The sequence below is a fragment of the Macrobrachium nipponense genome, chromosome 15 (assembly GCF_015104395.2).
Source record: "Macrobrachium nipponense isolate FS-2020 chromosome 15, ASM1510439v2, whole genome shotgun sequence".
Lineage (NCBI taxonomy): Eukaryota > Metazoa > Arthropoda > Malacostraca > Decapoda > Palaemonidae > Macrobrachium > Macrobrachium nipponense.
Genome location: NC_087208.1, coordinates 37,615,657 through 37,642,050, shown reverse-complemented (window position 1 = coordinate 37,642,050; position 26,394 = coordinate 37,615,657). Strand labels below are relative to the sequence as shown.

Below are 26,394 nucleotides of genomic sequence, written 5' to 3'. Positions count from 1 at the left end.
TACTATGAGAACAATGGCAATGCGATGGCTAACGGTTCGTACCTATAATGTGTCATTACGCTGCACGTTGTGATGTCATACATTCCTGCAATGTCAGCCAGATCTCTTCCGAGTTAGCAGATGACGATGATCGTGACAGGAGGAAATTCTAATATTATTTCTGGTATTTGTAGTATTAATACTACTACTGCAACTAGATGGTAATTGTGAAAGGCGGAAGTCCTATAGTAGATTCACATCAAGCGTGCATCTGATGTCTACGTCAGTCCCTTGCGACGCTCCTGATTGGCTGTTGATAAGCCAATCACAGGGCTGGAAACTCTCAGTCTCTCGAGAGATTTCATATTGGCAGGATATACGTATGTTCCATCTCTCCTGAGGGATGCGTCTTTCAAAAGTATCCCTCAGGAGAGATGGAACATACATCCTGCCTATGTGAACTCTCGAGAGAGACTAAGAGTTTCCAGCCCTGTGACTGGCTTATCAACAGCCAATCAGGAGCGTCGTAAGGGACTGGGCTAGACATCGGATGCACGCTTGATGTGAATCTACTATAGTAATTATTTTATTATTACTAGAACCAACAGCAATAGTAAAAAAGCAGAATGGCAACAAAAGCAATTAATAATCATTATGTAGTACCTAAATTTTCAGGGAAAACACACATACACACACACACACACAAAACGTTTCATGTAAATTACGATAGTACGTCAGCCGGAAGTACAAATATTAAGTGGTACATACAAAAAAAAAAAAAAAAAAAAAGTCTCTTTAACAGAACACACTGAATCAGACGGAGCTAAGACCCTCATTTGCATACAAAACTTTAAAGACGCTTTCGCCACTTCCTTATGTGAGGAATTTCAAAGAACGCAGGATTCCTACTCAACTACTCTAGGATTCCTGTCATTCCAAAGTGTCACCTCTCTAGGAATGCCAGTGACTGCAACGCAAGATATCTTCTGCTCACGCAATAAATCAACTCATTTCATCGTGAAGATGGTTAGAAATGATCAAATATGTAGACACGAATTTTAAACGTCACATGAATGGATTTGATTTGATAAAACATAAGAGCAGAATGATTTAGAACTAAAATTATCCACTAAAAGTTGTTAGTGTCATAAACAACAGTCAGGTTTTTAAATATTTCAGTAGCGACTGCTGAATTTCACATTCTGAATATTTAAAGCTAATTAAATATATTTGTTTCTTGAATGATAACATCAATATTTTAAAAGTCAAGTTTACGATACCAAATGATGTGACCGTTCAAATATGAAGTGAAGTAGAACAAAATACAGATTATTACCGGTTCAGTTTAAAGAAAAATGATTTTCAGTGAATTAGCAACATATCGGTACAATTCATTCTCGCATCCATTCTTCAAAGAAACAACAATCACATAATTTATATTTATAAGCTACCTAAACATAGCACCGGACGGGAAGTAAAAATAGAGCAAAGGAAATCCTGCGACGCTTTTAATCCTCAAAAGAAACTTTCGGAAACCGATGCAATTTCATTGGCAAGACTATATAGGGTTTACAAGATCCGACCACACAAGCATTACAAACACCACTGCTTTCAATACCTTGCACACAGAACGAAGCAACAACTTGTGCGCGAGACATCTGCTAATTAATAAGATTCAGTATGACCTTCAGGATACTCGCTGTCAAGCGCAATGATGTTACATATATAGTACCTTCTCTGAAGAGGCGGGTCTTCTCCCAGATCCTTATTCACTGAGACTAAGTATTAGCTGGCTATCAGCTTCTACTAAAAAGAATTTGTGAAATTTTGTTAGGTGTTAAGACTTACTTAAATTCCATAAGGAAAGCCGAGGCAAGTATCAGCTAGCTATCAGTTTCTATTCAAACAAATCTGGTCATTTTGTAATAGTTTACGACTTACTTAAATTCCATATGGAAAGCACGCGTAGCATTTGACTGACTGGAACCCTGAGGTTCTGAATCATTATTCATTTTTAGTAAAATCTATGAATTTTAAGAGCACAGCTATTTCAATAGTTGGCCTTCAAGTAGCCGAGTAGCAACAGTGAAATGGGACAAACGGTATATATATATCATTTTATAGACGGCAAGTCCTACGTGGGATTATACCTTCCTCAATTCCGATCGGGTACATAACCGAGATTTATAAAAACAAGTAGAGAGAGAGAGAGAGAGAGAGAGAGAGAGAGAGAGAGAGAGAGAGAGAGAGAAGGTTGTCACAGGATATATTGTAGTAAATGAGAAAGTCTTATTAAATTTTTATATAATGAAAAAATTGAATAAAAAAATTTACTAATTAAATTAAAAGTTAACTAATTAAATGACTTCGTTCAGAGGCCATGCATACTATATGAATGTCAATGTTTACGTCATTAAGCTAGTAAGTGAGAGAGAGAGAGAGAGAGAGAGAGAGAGAGAGAGAGAGAGAGAGAGAGACGCGTAACATGTACAAGACTATAAAAAAAAACCAGTCCCCTTACAAGACTTATAAAAAAATATATAAAAAAAGAGTCTCCTAACATGGGCCATAATTCATACTCCATCTGCAAAATAAAAAATATAATGTCGAGCCACAACAATAAATCGTACCAAGGAACATAAAAAAAAAAGACCGCGATTGCTTCCTCTGTTTTTTAACCTAATCTGTAGGAGATGCTCACCTTGTCCAGGAATTCATAGCAAATCATATTTTACCGAGAAACTTCATTTCGCCCTGACTGCACCAACAACAGCAGGATTCGCATTAAACGGGCCACTTCCTCGTTGTTCACGCTGCTAATTGGGATCATTCTCCCACCAGGGGACTGGCATTGATATCTCCAGGAGGAGACCGAGGTTAAGAACCTTGGATTCTCCTATGGACAGTGTTAGCGACACTTCTTTTAAGGTATGGCGGCATAAAAAAAAAAATATATCTTCCTTATTTTAGCGAGAGATGGGAAGTGGATTTTATGAACACGTTGGATATAAAAACTGTTTTCTAACTAAAGGAAATAAATAAAATGAAGCAGGAAGAAAATTAGATTGAATGCATTACGAGGGTAAAATGTTACATAACCATACAATGTGTTTTTTTGCGCAGCTAAAAATACTAGCATTTATATCGAAAGTTACCTCAGGACAAACACACGCACGTACACACATATACAAACGCGCATGCGCAAACAAATAAAAAAATCAGCGATAAAAAAAATCTATGGTCAAAATATTATCATGTCTTTTTATATTTCAGCTTTGGAATACTCCCATTAATCTCGACTTCTTTCTTTAGGAAACTTCATTTACTCTCTTTTAACTTCTTCTCAAAGACTATCTTCTTTCCTTAAAAAAGAAAGAAAAGAAAACAATGAAATTTAATCATTCCTCAGCTGCAAGACTTTCGACTCATAACTAATCGGAGCTTTCTTTCTATCTCCTCCTCAGGTGAACCATGGACGCTCCTCATCCCCAAAAACGCCGGCCTCCCGAAGAGGGGAGGATTCCTTGAGGACAAGGACACCACCAAGAAAATCCTCCTGAACCACGTCGTCCTGGGACAGGTGATCGATGCCAACAACCCTCCCCAGAGACCCGCGCCCTCTACGATGGCCGGCACGCCCCTGATCTTCACTAAGGATGCGAGTAAGTCTCCAGTGCTCATTTTATTGAGGTAGAATCAGACGCGGATATAAGAGCTTTACGTATTAGTTTTCTGTCCGCCCTCAGATCTTAAAAACTGTAACCCAGTTTTTTATTCTATCTAAGGTTTTATTCTATTTAAGGTTACAGTTAGCCACAATCATGCATCTGGCAACGGTATAGGACAGGCAACCACCGGACCGTGGTTAATGACTCATGGGCAGCGGGTTACATGGCATTATACCGAGAACATCGAAAGATAGATTGACTATACGATGTACAGAAAATGTGCGCTGGAAAAACTCCTGCGCGTTTTCACTTGTTTGTATTGCGATACAATCAAATGAGAATATATGAGATTTGCTTAGTTTTAACTAATTCGGACTTTGGTCTTATAAAATTATTATTTTGAATAGGTAAAATCATTGATTATAATAGCTATTATATATCAAAGATTCTTAATTAAGAGCATTTGGGAAATATCTAATCCCCAAAACTAAAATAATAATAATAATAATAATAATATAATAATAATAATAATAATAATAATCTAATAATAATAATAATAATAATAATAATTATAATAAATTATTATTATTTTTTATTTGTTTTCGGGGTATTTTTCTATAATAATAATAATAATATTCTATTATTTTTATTGAAAATGCCTTCTAAGCAAATTAATAATTGTAATAATAATTACAATATATAATAGTAATAATAAAAATAATAATTTATCATTATCATCATCATCATTATTATTATTATTATTATTATTATTATTATTATTATTATTATTATTATTATTATTATTATTATTATTATTATTATTATTGCCTCCACACAAAAACTAAAAACAGAAGGTATCACAATACCCAATGCAAAGCTACAAAAGAATTCCCCCTACGTACAAGATTACTCGTACAACTGTACACTTCTAAAAAAGGGGACCGCCTAAACCGCCCCCCCCCCGCCTCACAAAGGAACCCAATAAAATCGAGTATCGATGTCAAGTCAATTGAAAGTTTCGAAGCGAGAACAATTCAGTAGAGGAAATATTCATCCATTTGGACGTCCCTTATCCACCAACAATTCAGGGCAGGACCGGGTAACGGGGTCCTACTATCCCCAAAAACTCGCTGAAGAGGAGTCAACATATCTGAATTGTCAATCGGTCACTTTTATCGGCTTTGCCGATACTCGGGTGGAATCCCTGATTAGTCTATGGGTGGGGGACTCCCAAACAACTTGTTTATGCTGGTAGAAAGGTAAATGAAACAGGGACTTGGAACAAGTACTTTCGTAGCGTATTCTACATTTCAGTTCCAAGTCCCTGTTTTCATTTACTCAGTACGTGTTCCTTCGTGCTACATTGATATATATATATATATATATATATATATATATATATATATATATATTATATATATATATATATATCATACATATAATTCTCGCGGCTTAGTACGCATAAGTGAGGGGAAATTATCACGAAGGACGCTCATTTTATTGCCTAACGAAGCCAGAACTTCAAACACCACACGAATCAAGGCAAGGTAAAGGCCGCAAGATGAAAGAAAAAAGAAAAAAAAACTCTCAGTAAAAGTCATGGAAACTATGTCAAGAAAAACCCAGAAGCCTTCTCAAAGACTGAGACGGACGGCTGATCCCAGATTTACGGCAGCACAGGTATGCAGCTGTGATTAGCCACCCATGCAGTTAAGGGCCAGGAACGGGCGAGTATGTTTTGCCCGTCGTTCGCTGCTGGCTCGAGTCTGCCTTGATGGTGATGAGGTAAGCAGGCTACCATCAAGAGCTTGTTAAAAGGAGTCAGGCCCCGTCGATAAACGCCGAAGATTAATCCAAACAGGATTCCGATTGGCATTATGGCTCCCGATTTCCATAGCTTAGCTCCCGAAGACAGATACGATCGCCGAGGCATTTCGAAATTGGCTCTCTATGGAAAATGCCAGGGGACGATACCTGCTTCCTCTTGAGCGGAGAGAGAACTGGATCCTATATACTGTAACCAAGTGCGAGTAGTAAATATAGACTTTCCAGATGTGCGCTCACTTTTGATTAAGACAAAAATTTCTAGCATTTTTTTTTTGTCGAGCTAAAATTAAAAATTTCGTAAGCTGGCCTAAATATTAAAGAAATCCACTTTAGAAATAACAAGAATTTAATTTTATTTGGCTAACCAAAACAAAAATGAACTCTGAGGATATTGATAGAAAAAAGAAACGACTGGAAAAACACACTTGGTTTACCTTGGAACCACTCAGACAGGCACTGACATATACTTAAAGTCAAAAGCACAATTACAAAAAATACGTCTTGCATTGAAATCACATAAGGCTCTTATTAGGTTAAAAACTGACATTCCAGGATGAGAATCAAGGTTAAGGAGCAATGTCTGAATCCACAATCACTGTTATCAAACAACTTTGAATGACTATGGAATAAACACAAGAATAAAGTATTCAGAGAAACAAATGCAATATCATGTAAAACCTTGATGACCTCCTGAGAGAGAGAGAGAGAGAGAGAGAGAGAGAGAGAGAGAGAGAGAGAGAGAGAGAGAGAGACTCCCGAACTCCCAGAAGACATAATATGCTCTCGTGCTTCTAGCATCTACAAAATACTAAGTCATATGGATTTCTCTCTGTCACCTAAATGCAAAACAACTTTCCCATAAAAATATTTCAAAGGCAAATATCAATGATAACCGGCTGTTGTGAAATAATGATAAAAATTACCGAAAAAAAGCATTCTTGGTCGCTTCCAAGGTATGGCAGAGATGCACTACAACAATATCAACAGTAAGTATATTATTTATTGTGATTCGTGAACAAACATATGATCTATTCCGACTACATGGAAGGCTAAAACAATTCCCGCTCTCCTTGTTGTATGATCAACAGCTCATTGATCTTAAATGAAGTAAAACAGAAAGAAAGAAATAAATGAATTTTTTCTTCACGAAAGCTTCTTTTGAGTTCTAAAGAAGACGAATTACCCTCCTCCTTATTATCCACACATAAGAGATGACACCACTCATGCAATTTAGATATACACCCGAATTCTGAAAACCTCTCGTCTGTGGCTTCATCGCAAAGGCGTTTCCTCTGTAACCGTAATTTGGGTTCGTCACTGTGCCCAGCTGTGGGCATACTGCCAATTTTCATGAAACCCCTGAAAACTGGTCTTTCGGGTCCTAGGGACTTAAGAAGCGCCTTGTTAACATGAATAGCGGCTCCTATAAAAACGCGAAGACTGTATTTCTTTGTAAAAGGACGATGAACTAAATTTACGGAAGAATATAAAGGAAAAATAAAATCAACAGCGGCCATGCAGGGATACCATCCAGGCTGGTGGTCAGGAGAATAAAATCCACCTTAGAAGATTTCTATAATTTTTTTTTAGGCAGCAATTACAGAGCAACGTACAATACCTACAAAAAGTACACATACCTTTGTCAGAGAACATGATTATAATCTCCTTCTTAGATGGTGTTGCATTGCAATAGCCACCTGAGACAGACAAGAAATACCATTATAAATTATACCTCTTAGTAAGTGAAGTTACATCAATAACAGAAGGTTTTTGTCAAGGATAATAAGGAAACGATAAGGTACATTTATGCACCAATTTGCTGAATTGCCTGAAAATACGATAATGTATATGAACGATAAATCTGTCGCAGAAAAGTATAATGAAGACAACCAGATACTTGCATTATATTGACATATGATTCAAGTGACAGTCTGTTTAGTTTTATCGATTATCCTTCAAACGCTATTATTTCTTATAAGAAAAAACATCATTCACAGATGAACTATTTTCGACCATGTGTCCTAAAAATAATTAAAAGTAATTCAAATACAATAAAATATTTCCACCGACCAAAACGGAATAGAAAAGAAACAATGACAGGGAAACCGCAAGAAACCAGCAAGAGACTATTAGGAAAAAGAGAGAGAATTGTCATAAAATGAGCGTTTGAAAAAAAGCTTTAAAAGCCTTGAGCACTTGTCACCAAGATACAATTTCAACGCGTTTATGATTTTATTGGTTAATAATATGCATGAGGAACATGACCTAGATTTACGAAAGCAAACTTCCACTCAGTGAAGGAAGACTCACATCCACCCCTACAGAAACGGGCAGCTATTCCCATCCATTAATAATTTCCAACACCACCATTAAAAAGGGGAAAAAAAATGACTACAAATGCAAACGTCAGCAGAGATGATGTCACACCCGAAACCAGAGAGAGATAATGTCACCTTGGTGGTGCCGGAGACCGTAGAACCATTAGTCTCCGACCAATCGAGATAGGTTCCGCGGTGTCATGTCCTCACGTAGTACCTGCCTGACGGGATGAAGTGGATGGGGGCCTTTCTGATTGAGATCCTTAATGGTGGTTTCGACAGTTTAAAGAACGGCGACGAGAGCTCGAACTCAAAACTCTACGTCACCGACATGCCATATTTCGCAGTTTTGATAATGGTTGCCAAAATTCATCTTTATTATTATTATTATTATTATTATTATTATTATTATTATTATTATTATTATTATTATTCAGACGATGAAACCTATTCATATGGAACAACGCCACAGGGGCCACTGACTTGAAATTCAAGCTTCCAAAGAATATGGCGTTCATTAGGAAGAAGTAAGACGTGGTAAAGGGGAAAATACAGAAGAGACCCCATTTAATGAAAAAAAAAATCAATTAACAAATAGATAAATGTATTAAAAATCAAGGAGTAAAGAGACTACTAAGAGTTCTATTGGGTCCTCTTTTTCCCTCAGGTACGTAAGGAGACTTACATACACATCCCATCAACTAATGTATTTTAGAAGTTTAAAATAACTGCGCCATCTTAACCAAGGGTTTATCATCGAGGTGTCGGTTTCATATTGTACTCACCCACGAAATAATGTATATTCTCCAAGATCATGCACTCAGGACGTATAGATAACATTTAAACTTAAAAAAAAATTACGAATATTCTTTGCAACATAATCCTCAGTCCAGAAGGCTGTTATTTCTCACACTGCTAGTCTCTGGAACAGCCGACAAGAGGAAGTAGTGTAATTGCAAATCAAGAAGTTCTAGGGCAGGTGCAATACGTTGCTAACCTAATACGATTCTTCTTGCATTTTAATGCATTTTTATCTAGTTGTTGGTTTATTATTACTTTTTTTAATAAGTGGAGTCTCTTCTTTCTGTATTTCCCTTTACCTTCTGCTACTCCTTACTAATGAACACCATATTATTTGCAAGCTTGAATTTCATGTCTATGGCCCCTGTGGGCTTGTTCCATGTGAATAGGTTTCATTTTCTGAATAATAATAATAATAATAATAATAATAATAATAATAATAATAATAATAATAATAATAATAATAATAATAATAATAATAATATTGCATACACGAGCCTGTTCCTGTTATCACAACATCTAAAGTAATAAACTGATGATAATACCCGAGTGATTCGACGATCACACGCAAACATCAGACAAACCTGTCCAAATTAGTTCTTTTATAAATGCATAACTTACAGTTTCAAATCTTTATGCTTCGTGTCACTTCGAACGTCATATTTACGAGGACAGTAAAGCGTTGTCTCATTGAACGGATGTAAATTCTTTTGTCAGGTCGCTTAACTATCAATTCAATCAAATTTCCCGTTTGACAAGAATTTACAAAGCGATTAAGTGTGTTATACAGTATATACGAAGAGTGTATAAAGCTATATATAAATATGCTTATATTTATGTAGTGATTGTGAGTGTATGGAATATTGGGTGAAATCTTAATATGCTGTTCTTCTTTCCAGACGGCCCTATGGTAAACGGAGTCCGTTTGACAGGAGAGGAACACAAGCTGTCAGAGGGCGTGGTATACATACTCGAGAGTTCCCTCCCTATCCTGGATTTGGGCGGCGGCAGCAGCAGCAGCAGCAGCAGCAGCGCCCCAACGCGAGCCCCAAGCACGGCTACCCCTCCCACCTCCTCCTCCCCCACCAGCATCCCCCCCTGACCCACCGATTCGCCACTTTCAAGCCCCGGCGAGACCGCCCACTCGGCCTCACCAGCAACAACCTGAAGCCCGAAGCCCAAATCGGCGTGATCCCCGAGAACATCGAGCCCGTGTTCGAGGACCTCGACCCCCGCCCGGACGAAATCGGGGCCTTCGAGGAGGATTTGGGAAGTGGGTCCGCCTCCGATTTCTCGATCCCCACCAGGCGGAGGCCGTCTTCTGCCTCCTCCGGTCCCTCCGACCCTTCTTCTTCTTCAAACGCCAACGGCAACAGCCACAGCAACAGCAACGAGAACAAGCCTTCAGGAGGGTTCTCCGAGTTCTCCGGGTCGGAGATCGAGCCTAGCAAGGAGAAGACCTTCCTCGCGTCCTTCTTGGACTCTCTGAGAACGACCAGAGCTCACACCGGCGCAGAGTTCCTGCACCACTTCTTGGCGTCCAACATTACGGACAAGTTCAGGGATGGTAAGTTGATCTTTTTCAACCGCTTAGTTGTTTCCGGTCGGAATATTCAGCTATTTAGCTTTCAAAGTCACTTGAATTTATGTGGATGTATTATGAAACCTGACCACATCTGAAACAGTTTAAACAAGTCATGCAACAATCCTGTGGTGTAAATCTTTCTGAAATATACGAAAATGTGTGCATGAGGGGTAATTTAAACATTAAATGAAAACAAGTCAGAATATTAAAGAAGCTTCTAGTATACATTTGAAGAAGAAGAAGAAGAAGGAAGAGAGAGAGAGAGAGAGAGAGAGAGAGAGAATCTGCCACCACTTCTTTTTCTACTTTCATAGAATACAGTATTTCTCAAGAACTGCGAATCAAACAACTATATAGTCCTTCAGTGCCACTAATCCCTCTTTTATTGTCCATCGCAGCTGGTCGGTACACAGCCCTCGTGCCGTATGACTCAGCATTCTACCAGTATTATCCCATTGACTGGGGCTTCAACCCCTTCCTGGTGGCGAACTTCACCAGGGACGTCGTCCTCAACCACTTCATAAGGGGCAACGTCGCCCTTGAGGATCTCCCCAGCTTAGCTGAGCTGACCACCCTTGGAGGGAGAGTAATCAAATTCATCAGGAAGGGCAGTGAGTACCATTTTATCTTTTATTTTTCATTTCTTTTTAATATATTGATACAAGGACATGGTTAATGTTTCTCGTGGAAATTTAGGGAACTCTGATTTACAAAGTTAATATCTCTCCTGGAAACTGAGAGGACACTAGGTATTTACAAAGTTAATATCTCTCCTGGAAACTGAGAGGACACTAATTTACAAAGTTAATATTTCTCCTGGAAACAGATTTTACACTGATTAACAAAGTTAATATCTACTCCTGGGAAACTGAGAGGACACTAATTTACAAAGTTAATATTTCTCCTGGAAACAGATTTGACACTGATTTACAAAGATAATATCTCTCCTGGAAACTGAGGGGACACTGATCTAGTGGAAGGCTTTTAAGTTGTAAAATTAATATTCAGCTTTAAATATTACTACTAAAGATGTAATTTGATAAACAATACATTTAATATTTAGGTGCCATGACATTTCCAAAGCTGTTATAAACGATTATTATCAAATGAACTACATACTCTTTGGAAGCTTGAATTTCAAGCTAATGGCCCCTTTGACGGGCTTGTTCCAAATGAATAAGGTTCATCTTTTGAATGAATTACAATAATAAGACATAATTACATATTTAACACATCAGTACAACACTCCAGTGCATAAAAACATCAATAAAATTCGATTGCACAGCGAATCTTCCCTTTGGCGACTAGCACCAGCTCACGATTCTTTTTATAATAAAAGTATAAATAAGAAAAAGCAGAAAAAAGACGCATTTTCCGACGACTCGGTAGGACGATTCTGAGCGAGACACTGATATGTAAATTGCAGTAATTCACAAGAAGACGGCACTATAATCTCATGTGAAATTTGTACATAATTGAGCGGTTAAATATTTGTGGAAAAATGATTTTACCTTCTTTCAAAACGAACCTGTTAATTCACCAAGAAACCAATGTGCACGTACATGACTGTACATACACATTAGATAAATAACAATCTGCATAATCATACATACACCAACTATGTGTAGATCTCTCTCTCTCTCTCTCTCTCTCTCTCTCTCTCTCTCTCTCTCTATATATATATATATATATATATATATATATATATATATAAATATATATGTGTATGTGATATACACGCAATGTATGGTAACCTACGTATGTACGTATGCTATGTACACACATGAGAGCTATTGTCATAAACAAGCCTAGGCACTACACAAAAAACACCTCGTCGACGCAGGAGGCTGCTGGTAACCATAAAAATAACACGCGAGCCCAATTTATCGTTCTTTGTAATGGGACCCTGATGTCCCTGATGTCCTTTTCACACTTTTAGATCGCCTTGCAGTTTGCCTTGGCCTTCTGTCCCTGAAGTTAATTCCTCGTGGTGCTGCCGCCCCAGGGGACCTCACCTGAACACCCCCTCCCACCCGCCCCAAACCTCATCAATCTCCACACAGAAGTGTCCTCATCATCTACCTCTTCCGCGACGCCAAACCAGTCACGATGTCAATCAATAACTGCGGCGGCCCTAGGGCACGAGAGAAAATGTTGATAAATGGTAACGCAGCAGCAGCGTGCCCATGCGAGATGGGACCGGGCATGATAACGGAATGACGTGAAGAGAGAGAGAGAGAGAGAGAGAGAGAGAGAGAGAGAGAGAGAATCAGCTGCTCGTCCTGACAATCCCTCTGCAATGATCCGTTTCCTCTGTCTTGTCATCCGCTCTGGTCATCACTTAATCGTATGTACCTCTCTCTCTCTCTCTCTCTCTCTCTCTCTCTCTCTCTCTCTCTCTCTTTTTCATTTAATCTCTGCTGGCTGCACCTATAATCAGACATTTTCGAAAAGAGAAGTATGTAATGCATTTATAGATGAAGATTTATACTTCTTTTTTCTTTTCTTTTTCAAAACATCAATGTCATAGGATGAATCACTCTACATAGGTCATATGAATGTGTCTGTATGTATACATACATACCTATATATATATATATATATATATATATATTATATTTATATATATATATATTTATATTATATATATATATATATTATATACCAACACCGTATGAATTATGTGGCAATGACTATATACATATATCTTATATATATATACTATATATATATATATATATATATATATATATATATATATATATAATACAGTACATACATACCACACACACACAACACACACACACACATATATATATATATATATATATATATATATATATATATATATATGACATATAGTACATAACATAATCTTTCTTCATCAAACAAAAACACAACACAGAAAAATAAAAGCCAACTCAATTTCGTCAAACAAACGAAACTATACACCACCGAGATAAAAAAAAAAAAAAAAAAAAAAACCAACCAAAACGCAAGCATGCAAAAAAATAAAAAAATAGAAAAAAAAACTTTAGCAAAGGCAACAAAACTAAATGTCGTATCACCTCGTTGCTGCTGTTTTCCAGGAAATTAGTTCTCTCGTTTCTGTAGAAAAGAAGTGCAGGTTAGGATGAATACTTTGCTTGTAAGGTTTGCTTATTTATTATTTTAAATTTTATTTGGTTTTCTAATAACGTTCTGTACTTCCCATTACCTTTTGCTACTTCTGACGAATTAAAAACATGTTCTTTGGAAGTTTGAATTTCAAGTCAATGGGGCCTTTAGTGGGATTATTCCGTAAGAATAGGACTCTGAATGATGACAACAATATTTGTTCCATATGAAGGGGGGTTCATCTACTGAATAATAATCTGAAAATCAAACTTTTCACTTTTGCTATTAACCTGATAAACATCCTTTGAGGTTCTTACAAATACATCTTAACTCATTCCCTTCTCGTGGCCACTGTGACTGTTACTTGAATAAAAAATACCACTTACGGTAAATGATGCTAACACGAAGAGTGGGATCAAATCTAAACGAGCATAACTGCACGCCAAACCTATGGTCGAATATCGTACTTCTTTATAAAGGACTACGACCCCAATTGCACGTTTGGAGAATTAAGAATTATCTGTCACACATACTTCAAAATCGTTCACCATAAACGACTGAATAAACAAAACATATGACCTGAAAGTTTCTGATAATAAAATAATAATTTACGACCACGATTTTAATCTTTCACCTTTCAAACAACGTTTGCTTATCTCTCTCTCTCTCTCTCTCTCTCTCTCTCTCTCTCTCTCTCTCTCTCTCTCTCTCTCAATAATTACAGATTTCTATCAAGAATGACTTTGAATGTTAAAAAAATATGTATTGTTGGCTTAATTAGTTTCAGCACAAAAAATATGCATTGTTGACTAATTTAGTTTCAGCATATATATACATACGGGCACACACACACACACACACATATGTATATATATATATATATATAATATATATATATATATATATATATATATATATATATTAAACTGTACACACACACACACACACACACACACATAAATATACACACACTTAGCAAAGCCATTCAAAAGCCTAATCAGCTGATGATCCACTTGCAACGGAATATGACTAAGACCTCGTTTGAAGGCGGTGCAACAGAACAAAAATCACCATTAGCTAAATTCTTCCAGCTGTGAGAGCTCCCTAACTTATAGCCAACCAGCCATGATGCAGACAATGTCCCACAAAACGAAGTGAAAGCAGCGAATACAAGAATGCAAGAATGATGTGTGTGTGTGTGTGTGTGTGAGAGAGAGAGAGAGAGAGAGAGAGAGAGAGAGAGAGAGAGCGGAGACACACCCCTTCAGACCGGAGGTCGAAATTGGGGGTGGGACATCGTGGTCTCTACCACTTCTCGTCCTAAGGTTCAGTTTGACGATTTGTTTGTTTACTTTATGAAATACCACCTAAATGCTTGCCACAGGATAATGTGCTTTTTCTTAGGGTTCTTGCGACTTATGTCTCCCTTTCAATGGATGCATAAAGCGATGACAGATGGATATGCTTCAAACTCCTCCATTTTAGGTTTTTTTTTTAATTATGAAAACTTTTTTGAGATAAGCATCCAGGCTGTAAATTGTAAATAATAAACTGTTCTGAGATAAGCATTCAGGCTGTAAATTGTAAATAAATGATAACTTCTTTAAGATAAGCATTCATGCTGTAAATTGTAAATAAATGATAACTGCTTTAAGATAAGCATTCAGGCTGTAAATTGTAAATAAATAACTGCTCTGAAATAAGCATTCAGGCTGTAAATTGTAAATAAATGATAACTGCTTTAAGATAAGCATTCAGGCTGTAAATTGTAAATAAATAACAGCTCTGAGATAAGCATTCAAGCTGTAAATTGTAAATAAATGATAACTGCTTCAAGATAAGCATTCAGGCTATAAAACGTAAATAAAAGATAACTGCTCTGAGATAAGCATTCAGGCTGTAAATTGTAAATAAATTATAACTGCTTTAAGATAAGCATTCAGGCTGTAAATTGTAAATAAACAAGTCTGTTGCTCATAACGCATTAAACTGATCTTAAAACTTACTTAATCTCGTAATAAAAAAGTAATTCCATTCAGCTACTTTGCTTAACATCCAAATGTCTCAATGCCAATTACGTAAGAGTATATTCAAATGTTAAGCAAACGCTACGCAACTCCTCATAAAAACTTCAGGATTATTTACGAAAGGTTAAACTCTCCTATAAACGATATCCTCACGCTATTTAGGTGTAAATCACAAGAAAGCCTTTTGAAAAACAAAAACAAAAAACCAAAGACAAGTAAATAAATTAGGGGGGTAAAACATATATAAATTTGTAGCTAAATTTTCCAGCTACATTTTGGAGAGAGAGAGAGAGAGAGAGAGAGAGAGAGAGAGAGAGAGAGAGAGAGAGATCGTATAACAATTTGTAACAAAATTTTCCCGCTACATTAGAGGAGGAGAGAGAGAGAGAGAGAGAGAGAGAGAGAGAGAGAAATCGTACAATTTTTAACTAAATTTAACATCTCTCACTGAGAGAGAGAGAGAGAGAGAGAGAGAGAGAGAGAATTGAAATATTCCAACCCTGCCATACAATAACGTTTTAACTCGGGCAATCCAAAGTAATGAATTCATGACGCCACAATTTCATGCCTCGCCAATAATTTCGCAGATCGGGACCTGAACTGCCAATCCAGGTCAGGCCACAATGGCTCCTACTCTTCAGACTGGTTCTCGAAGCAAAGGTCAAAGTCACTGCGAGGGGGTTTACGGGGCAGAACCTGTACCCGGAGCTTCAAATCTGGAAATACCTAACACCTCCGTGACCCTAGACCGGCTGGTGGGTTATCTGTTGGGTATAGAAGAGGGGCTGATGCGGGTAAAACCCTCAGATTCTGCATATAGTTGATTTTGAAGGTCTAAATCAGACTGTAGTGGAACAAATAAGCGAATTGAAATGTCTGGAGCCAGCGTGAGAGGAGCACAATTTGAAGGTCTAAAAGAGGACCAAACCGCAGTGGAACAAATAAGCGAATTGAAAGTTCTGGAGCCAGCGTGAGTGGAGCACAATGAAGCCTGAAGACCATTGTGGACCGAGTGAATAAATACAGAGAAGGGAAATGGTACAATGTTACAGTTTATAGAGTATACTATATATAGTCGATTCTTTCGTCATTCCATCCTGTTTCTACTTTAAATTACACTTTGTTACTGTAATGGTCACCGGTTTTTAAATCGTCTGCAAATATACGTGTGCGTGCAAATTCTTGTTATTCTGCGTTGTGTTTCTAACTGGCATTCATCGTTATATACCAGCTATGAAGGAGGCATCATCAAAGTGTCAATCACCCCTCCTCCCACCCCATACACTTACAGAAACCAACCCCATCCCCCCACCACCCCACCAGCCACCGACCCCCTTCCTAATCTCTTTCAGGACGTACATCCACAAGTCTAAGCGATATATTCATTTCACAAACTGAAACCTAATTCAAGGCATCCTGCTTTGCTCCTTTGCTACTCAAGGATTGTGGGAGCCGGGAATGAAATGTTCTTCAAATTATATTAATTTTGAAATGATGACTTACTCTTTGGCTTCTGTTTGCAGTGACGAGCATAATTCGACTGTTCATACCTCAAAGGAAAATCACAGTTAACATCAGTTTATGTACCGACAGCATTTTCGGGGAAATTCACTTTTCCTAACTTGGTGGAAAAATTCATAGCCATTTCATCACCGCCGTTTGGACTCCACTCAAGTTTTTTTTATTTTCCATATTTTTTTTCTCCTTTAAATTGTTAACACCTCATTCGTTTCTCTACGCCATATCTTTAATAACTTCTGATGAGCCAATGCTCGTAAAAATTATAACAGCTGCAATAAAGATACTTATCAAAACCACCTTTTATTTTCTGCTTTGCTTAGATGAACGTTTTTTTGTTTTCGGACCATGTAACACAAACTCTCTCTCTCTCTCTCTCTCTCTCTCTCTCTCTCTCTCTCTCTCTCTCCTCCGATTCACAACTTAAAACAGATCAGAACCCCTTTCAGTATTCAATTCTAACACGATCCCCCCGAAAAAAACGACATAAAAAAAATATTTAAAACGCAATAATGTCTATGATAATTCCTATGTACACAATGGACGCTCAGTATAAATAAAACCAGTATTATAAACAACAAACTATTCATTTAAAGGGAAAACAATCAAGATACGAAACCCGACAATTTGAACCCAGCCATTGTGAGGCTAATCAAAGGCTCGCAGGCGACCATTATCATGTTAGTTTTGAGGACCGTTCCAGGCGTTAATTTGACAGGCGATGCTGGAATCGGTAACAGTATACAACGATAAACAAGTGTACGAAAAGTCTTCGAAGATGTGGAGCTGCTGTCATGCTGAAATTGCTGGGCTCTCTCATGAGAGGAACCTCGACCTCTTAAATTCGAAAACATACGTGCTGCAAAAGATTCGTCTCGGGAACTGTCAACATTTGTAGCTTGCGTTTTCATTTCATTTTTCATTTGCAGTTTAAAAAGATGTAGGCTGCCTTTTCACTTCATTTTTTATTTGTAGTTTAAAAAGATATAGGCTGCCTTTTCACTTCATTTTCATTTGCAGTTTAAAAAGATGTAGGCTGCCTTTTCACTTCTTTGTAGTTTAAAAAGTCGTAGTCTGCCTTTGAACTTCCGTGTTTATTTCTAGTTTAAAAAGTTGTAATTAGCATTATCACTTCGTGTTTATTTGTACTTTTAAGAGTTGTAGTCTGCCTTTTCACTTCATTTTTATTTGTAGTTTAAAAAGTCATAGTCTGCCTTTGAACTTCGTGTTCATTTCTATTTGGAAAGAGTCGTAGTATGCATTTTCACTTAAGAGTTCATTTGTAGTTTTAAAAAGTCTGCCTTTTCACTTTGAGGTTATTTATAGTTTAAAAAAGTCTGCCTTTTCACTTTGAGTTTATTTATAGTTTAAAAATACAGTCTGCCTTTTCACTTAAGAGTTCATTTGTAGTTTAAAAAGTCATAGTCTGCCTTTTCACTCCGTGTTCATTTGTAGTTTAAAAAATCATAGTCTGCCTTTTCACTTAAGAGTTCATTTGTAGTTTAAAAAGTCATAGTCTGCCTTTTCAAGTAAGTGTTCACTTGCACTTTAAAATGTTGAGGTTTACCTTTTCACTTAGTTTTTATCTCTGGCTCACGGAGCAGTGAAGACTGTTTTGCTACCGGGGGTTATTATCATATTATCATATTATTATTATGTGGGACGAGTGAAGGACACGTGCTCTTTATTATTATTATTTTTTTGTGGTTTCTTCGGAACCGTTGTTGCTAAGCTTCATGATTTTTTTTATATGTATAATTTTGACCGATGGCTAAAATATTGTAAGCATTAGCGTAGCTGTAGTTATGTCTACTTTTATCCTCGAGCCACTTATTAGAATAAACAGCTTACTTATTATGTGCATACAGTCATACATTTTATATATATATATATATATATATATATATATAATATAATAATATATATATATATTTATATATATATAATATATATATATATATATATATGTATATAATATAATATATATATATATATATATATATATATATATATATATATATATATATATATATATATATATATATATACATATATATATATATATATATATATATATATATATATATATATATATATATATATATATCATATATCGAACTACATATGTCCTTTAATATCTAATTCGCTCTACCTCAGAATTAATATATTTTCATATATGTTTAACCGAGGGGGAATTTATTAAGCGATAATAGAATTGGCGATCGACAGGCGCGAACCATCGACCTCTCAATTCCAGGACTGGCAGTGAAGCCCCAAACCACCCCGCCACGGTAATGTGATAGACTTATATATATATATATATATATATATATATATATAATATATATATATATATATATATATATATAACGCTATATCAATACAACTGTGTCAAATAAATACCAATCATACATATAATGATGTACTCAACGAGGCACCTGATAAACCTAAAAAAAATCTACTACTTTCACCGCGATGGAATGTGTCAATATACTTAAATATGCGTGTCATCGGTGCGTTTGTTTGTAAATAAATATTCCTTAAATGCCATGACTTTTTTAAGGTTAAAAAGTCTACCACCACTTCAGTCATCTATTTATTGATAAATTCATTTATTTATCTTTTTAACTTTCCTGATGAATTACAGGAAATATGAGAAAATTGAATTCAATTCGCTTCCGTCCAGACTTTCCATTTCTCGAAGCATGGCTCCATAACCCAAAAGTACAGGGTTATCCTCCATATAAGAACGAAACGCCGGATAATTATCTCGATAATAGTTCACGATATTCAGACAACATCAAGGTAATAATGAATCGACCTATTAGGCGCTGGTTCAAGAACACCCAAGTCAGTAATCGTTAATCACACGTCTCAAATATGATTTGAGAGAGAGAGAGAGAGAGAGAGAGAGAGAGAGAGAGAGAGAGAGAGAGAGAGAGAGAGAGAGAGAGAGAGAGAGCTGGTAGTATTCAATATATGATGTACAAAAACAAGCTTATTTTTGTTCCTAAAACCGTTAATGGTCGAATATATTGTTAATTATAGGTAGAGGCTTATTTATTAATCAATAACATTGTGTGCAACGACCCTGATCAAATGTTTACACTTTGTAAAGCGGGAACTGATTCTCAACACACAAAGCTTAAACTTTAAAATAAACAAATAAAATAAAAGCTGTCTCGAAGATTAAATATATCACAACAATGAAAACAGTAACAACAAGCTATCTGATTTATAGCAAGTAACAAACCTCTTTCTCCCAGTTAATTTCCATGACATCCTCTTCCTCTATATGGTTTTTTTCATCAAGCAAATCTTATTCTCACTCTTACAATGATAAAGATTAAACGGCAATTTAAACTTTAATTTAATTCATGAAACTCCCGTATGGGCGAAGAGATTAGAAATTACGAATTCCGCAGGGATTTTTTTTAAACCAGAAAATGAGAAATAAAAAAAATGTCACGAGTAAAAATTAAAAAAAATTATTAAGAATTCTTAAAGGTTTCAAAAATTAATATTCATACGAAAAAGAAAACTACGATCGTCGTCTCCTGACAAACAAAATAAATAAATAAATAAATAAATAAAAATAAATAAAATATAATGATTAAATAATTTGCTCAGCATGGATCGACATCCAAGTCAAAAATCTCCATAATCTTAGGAACGAAACTTAAAGATATGAAAAATAATTTGAAAAATAAGTAAGTTTCTACGGTTAACAAAATTCCAATCATAACATCTATTGCCTTGACCTTCACGTGATTGTGATCAGGCAATTGGTGTGACCAACCTATGCTTCGCGTGGTAATGACCTCTTCTAACCTCGGATGAGGTCACATGGAAAAAAAGTCATCAAATGTATACACTTTTCAATTTGTATTAGTCACACACGAATGATATTCTCTTGTATACAATCTCTGGTAAACCTGAGTCAAGTGCTGCAACATACCACACACACACACCACACTCACACACACACACACACACACACACACACATATATATATAGTATATATATATATATATATATAGCTATAATATATATATATATATATATATAGATAGATATATATATATATATATATATATATATATATATATATAATATATATATATATATATTATATATATATATATATAAATATATATATATCTCTATATATATATATATTTCTTATATATATAATATAATATATATATATAATATATATATATATATATATATATGTATATCTACACAAAACCAAAATCCATTGCAAGAGTTTTAATAATAAAGCAGAAAAAATATCAAATTCATTGCGATATCGATCACGAAAAGAATTTAAACTTAGGCAAGGCAAAATCACTGTTGTGTTAAACGTTGAAGGACGTATCTGATAACCTTTGCTAAAGCAGTATATAAGTATATATATAAGTTTTATATGAAATTCCACGGACAAGCTTATTTCTTGAAAGAGATGGATACTTACTTTCCCGCGTCGATGTTTTTTGGTACAAAAAATTACAACATTTAAAAATAAATTTGTATTTTTATTAGGATTCAGATCTACGCTTTCATAAATGGAAATTTATTTGTGAAAGCATAGGACTGTATTCCCGGAAGAACAGAGAGCCAATTAGAAAGTAATTTGTATTTTCCTAGGATACAAACCTACGCTTTCTACAATGCAAATTTCCTTGTGAAAGCACAGGTTTGCATTCCCGTTGGAACCAATTACCAAACTTCACAGTTATCTGTATTTTCCTAGGATACAAACCTACGCTTTTGAAGTTTTTGCAAAAATTTGTCCATTTATTGAAAAGCACAGGTTTTGAATTTTCCACTGGATCAAAATGGAAAACTATACCGAATTATTTTCCCAAGTTCCGACAATCCAATACACACTTATCATATTTATCAAATATGATAAAGTAAAGACTGTTGCTCTCATATTATTATTATTATTATTATTATTATTATTATTATTATTATTATTATTATTATTATTATTATTATTATTATTATTATTATTATTATTATTATTTTTTAATATTTCATATTATTATTATTTATTATTATTATTATTATTATATATATTATTATTATTATTATTATTATTATTATTATTATTATTCACAAGACGAACCCTATTCATATGGAACAACCCCACCAAAGGGGTCTCTGACTTGAAATTCAAGCTTCACAAAGAATAATGTCCTCATTAGGAGGAAGAAACAGCAGAAGGTACAGGGAAATACAGAAAGAAATAAATCAATCAATACATTAATAATTAAGATGAGCCACTAAATCATTCTTGGACACTCGCCAAGACGTCTCATCAACCTTCCCTAGTTGCCTGACACAGCTTAAATTCAATGGGCACCCATCAACAGAAAGGTTTGGCACAGGGTGGGAGGTCTCTCTCTCTTCTCTCTCTCTCTCTCTCTCTCTCTCTCTCCCTCTCTCTCTCTCTTCTCTCTCACAGGATCCGCGGAACTTTCAATCTATGGTTGTGGGAACGAGGTTCCATCCTTGAACTCAAAAGTCTCTTTCTCCTTCACCCGTTATGAGAATGGAAAGGAACGGAACGGGAGGGGGGGGGGGATGTCCAGGGAATTACTATGTACGAACGCTGCCTTGAAGAGTGTTTGCCTTAATCTTTTACCTTAATCTCCTGCTGCTTCTGCCCCTTCTACATTCAACTCGAAAAGATTTAGGAGGCAATGACAACACCGAGATGTCCTTGCAACCAAAACGGTTCTGTGACCACACTGCAACTTAATTGCTTGAATGTAGATGGGAAAGGTTGAATGTTTATGTAAGTAAGAGGAGGCTTTTGGCTACTTCAATGTCAGCTATAATCCCCCCCTCTCCTAAAGGACAAAACATGCATTTCGAAATCCTAAGAAAACGTATACAATACCCTCAGGAGAGGAAAGTAGCTCTGTGTTATATACGCTACTGCATGCTGGCTTTAAGAAACGTGTACCTTGGAGGAAAAGGAATCACAAAGCACTCTTTTAGTTACAAGTTCATTAAACATACTCCTCTGCAGAGCAAGTGAAACAAAAGAGAAACGAAAGAGAACGTTGTTCAAGCACGAGTAATTATCATGCAAATGAGACTGCTTATCTCAACAAGCACTTAGACATATTTGAAGAAAACGATGGGTATACAGAAACTGCAAATGTACCGACATAAAAACAGCGGCCTTATAACACTGTCACTTGAAACTAATCCCCACAAAATGTAGCGAGTAGATTAACATTCGAAAGACGTAGGTTTCACGACCATCTCAAGGTCCCTGGCCACAAGAGATGATGAAATTCAGCATCCTCGTATTTCTTAGCATCCCATTTCTCTCTCTGGGCTCCAGTTTCAGGCCGATGGGGCCCTGAGTTCACAAGGTGAACGAGTGACGCAGAAAAGTTAAAAGATATCTTCTTTTACTTATTTTTTTTTTTTCCTCATCGGTAGTGGTAGACCGTTCGACCTAGACTGTTCGACCTTCCCACTCCTTCCTCTCTCTCTCTCTCTCTCTCTCTCTGACGACCTGGAATGCTCTCCCTTCCTTCTTCTGCTGCCACTACTAGTGGTGGCACTCAATCAGACCGTGCCATCTCACGGGAGGTATCTATCTATCTATCTATCTATCTCTCTATCTATCTATCCTCTCTATCTATCTATATATATATATATATTATATATTATATATCTATCTATATATATATATATATATATATATATATATATTATATATATATATAGTATATTATATATATATATATATATATATGGGGCCTCTTCTTCGCGGCCGTTTTCCTCCAGTGGTGACTCGTGACAGAGAGTGAGAGAGAGGAGAGAGAGATGATAAGGAGATGAGAGAGAAGAGAGAGATAGTATGGGTATAATAGGTAGTATTCTCTTACGGCGGATCGTCTTTCCTTGCCAACCCAAGCAGTCCTAACTTTCATATCTTTTTTTTTATATATATTTTTTTTTGTGAAGGGGCGTTGTCGAAAGATGAGCAGGACCGCATTGCACAATGGTTTGTTGCCATATGTTCTTCGACCCGTTCTGAACTTCGATCTTGCTTTACAAAGCTTTTCTCATTAAGCCTCCAAAAAAAAGTCTATGGGTCTTCATTGTCTCCCTGGGATTCATCAGCTGATCGATCCAAATTTCATTCAAAAAGGCATTGGATTTTACATGTCTGTCGTGTTTCCTCCCAAAAATCTGGTAAGATATGTCTGACTTACTGGGACGTTTTATTTCATTACAAAGATTATATGGCAAATCACTGTGTATATTTAGTCTTGTTTCTTTGTGGAAAGCGAAAATACTTGGAGCTGCCTATCCTTTATATTAAAAGTATATAAGAATCTTGTATAAATTATTTGGGCGTATATGCGAGTTATTAATAAGAACAACATTCATATATATATATTACTATATATAATACTACTCTATATTATATTATATATAATATACTATTATTATATATATATTATATGAATGGATTCTTATTAATACTCGCATATACGCAAATCAAATTAAAAACAAAGATTCTCTATATACTTAGGAATAAAGGTGCTCTATTATATATATTATATATTTATAATATATATTAGATATAATATATATATAATATATATATATACTATATATATATATAGCTATATATTATATACTATATATATATACTTATACCTATATTATAATATTTATAAATATGAGCACTTTATTCCTAAGTATATCAAATCCTCAGGAGACATTATTTCCTAATTCCGCGCTGCAAATCCACCTTGCGTCAGGGATACAACGCCATTCAAAGGACCAACTGTTACTCCAGGTGTTCATTCATGCTCTTCTGCAACGTCATCCACGCGCCTGAAAAAGTGACGTCGAAATGACAGCGGCAGATACGAATCAAATAATTATGAATGGAAGGTCATTCTCTCTCGTTCTTTTCTTTCATTAAGGAGAAATCACTAAGGAATTTACTCGTGTATAGAATTGTATATCATTTTAAAAGTGCAATCGTATTCGCTCATTGTTTCATTGATGTGCTAGTATTTTTTGCCTGCCAAGAGATGACGCAATGCATTACTACCCTAATGATCTTCTGCTTGCATTTTAATACACTTTTTATCTATTTATTAATTTACCGTTTTCTGTTTCTATATTTCCCTTTATCTGCTCTTCTTCCTAATGAACAACATATTCTTTGGAAGATTGAATTTTAATTCAGTGGCCCCTTTTGATGAGCTTGTTCCATATGAATATGGTTCATCTTCTGCATATATAATAATAATAATAATAATAATAATAATAATAATAATAATAATAATAATAATAATAATAATAATAATAATAATAATAATAATCTTAAAAGTAATAACATGTTGATTTTCTGATATTTCAAGGCGTCTTTTTTTGTGCTCTCCATTTGTTATGTTTTAAATAAAATACGCTGGTTTTGTGGTTAGGAATTTTATATCATATCTGGGTATGAGGTTTCAATGGAATATAACCATCGCTCGCTGTCGCGAAATAAATAAAAAAAAAATCTTTCGACCTTACAAAGACAAAGTCACAGATTCATCTATTCCCAGACTTGTACTTCAACTTCAGAAGCCGGAGCAAAATTACTAAAGATTTTTGCTTTAACGAACTGCTTACATAATTATTACCTCTGTCAAGGATGTCGTGTTTCAGGTTGGTTCGTCTGTCTGTGTAATTAGCAAGATTAAGCGGAATTTTTATGTCTGGAATTTGACGAAAATTGTACCTAAGATGCATCTTGTGAGTGGCAACAAGTGTGAGAGGAATATAATTACAAGGAAAAGAATAATTGTTTTTTTTTTTTGAGAGAGAGAGAGAGAGAGAGAGAGAGAGAGAGAGAGAGAGAGAGAGAGACGCTCAGTCTTGTTTCAAATGCTCCAAGGTTCAGAAAACAAAACCATACGTAGCTCACCGTAGATTTTGGAAAATAAAAGTAATCATGACTTCCGCAGAGAAAGTTCGCTTTGTTGGGTTGTTACATAAAAATATTTTTACCCTTTACATCAAATTCTCACAAAACCTATTAGACGTGAGAGCTTTGAATACTAAATTGGAAATCCATGTGTCTATAGATTTATTGCCAGTCTTTCAATAATGTATGTTATGGCCATTTTAAGTCAGCAAACTAGCATACAGAAATTATGTATGATAAATTCGTAAAGTAACTAAGTCTACGGGTATAACCAGCTCCGTTTCAGGTAATCCCTTCTCACCCCCACCCCTTTCGGAGGGGCGGGGGGAGGTAGGATGAAACCCCCATTATAAACCATCTTAGGGGTCCCCACTATGACCCTGCCAAGTTTCATGCCCATCGGACCAGCCGTTTGGCCGTGATTGAATGACAGACGGACGGACAAATTTAACACCCATTATAGTAAGATGATACGTGAAAGAGGACCTAAAAATGTGATTTTATTGATGATGATAACTAAACATCCCCTACCGTTAGTGTTTGGCCTTCTGACAAAAATAGCTCCACATATCCTAACTCGCCACTCCT

At 35.7% G+C, this 26,394-nt stretch overlaps 1 protein-coding gene across 1 annotated transcript in view; it reads left to right on the top strand.

Annotated features, from left to right (window-relative positions):
• The window catches only part of LOC135226650 (uncharacterized), a 186,620-nt gene that overhangs the window by 132,775 nt on the left and 27,451 nt on the right, over positions 1 to 26,394 (top strand). The window contains 4 exon segments of the mRNA XM_064266363.1: positions 3,444 to 3,641; positions 9,493 to 9,650; positions 9,653 to 10,160; positions 10,577 to 10,789. Coding sequence (XP_064122433.1) covers positions 3,444 to 3,641; positions 9,493 to 9,650; positions 9,653 to 10,160; positions 10,577 to 10,789 — 1,077 coding nt within the window.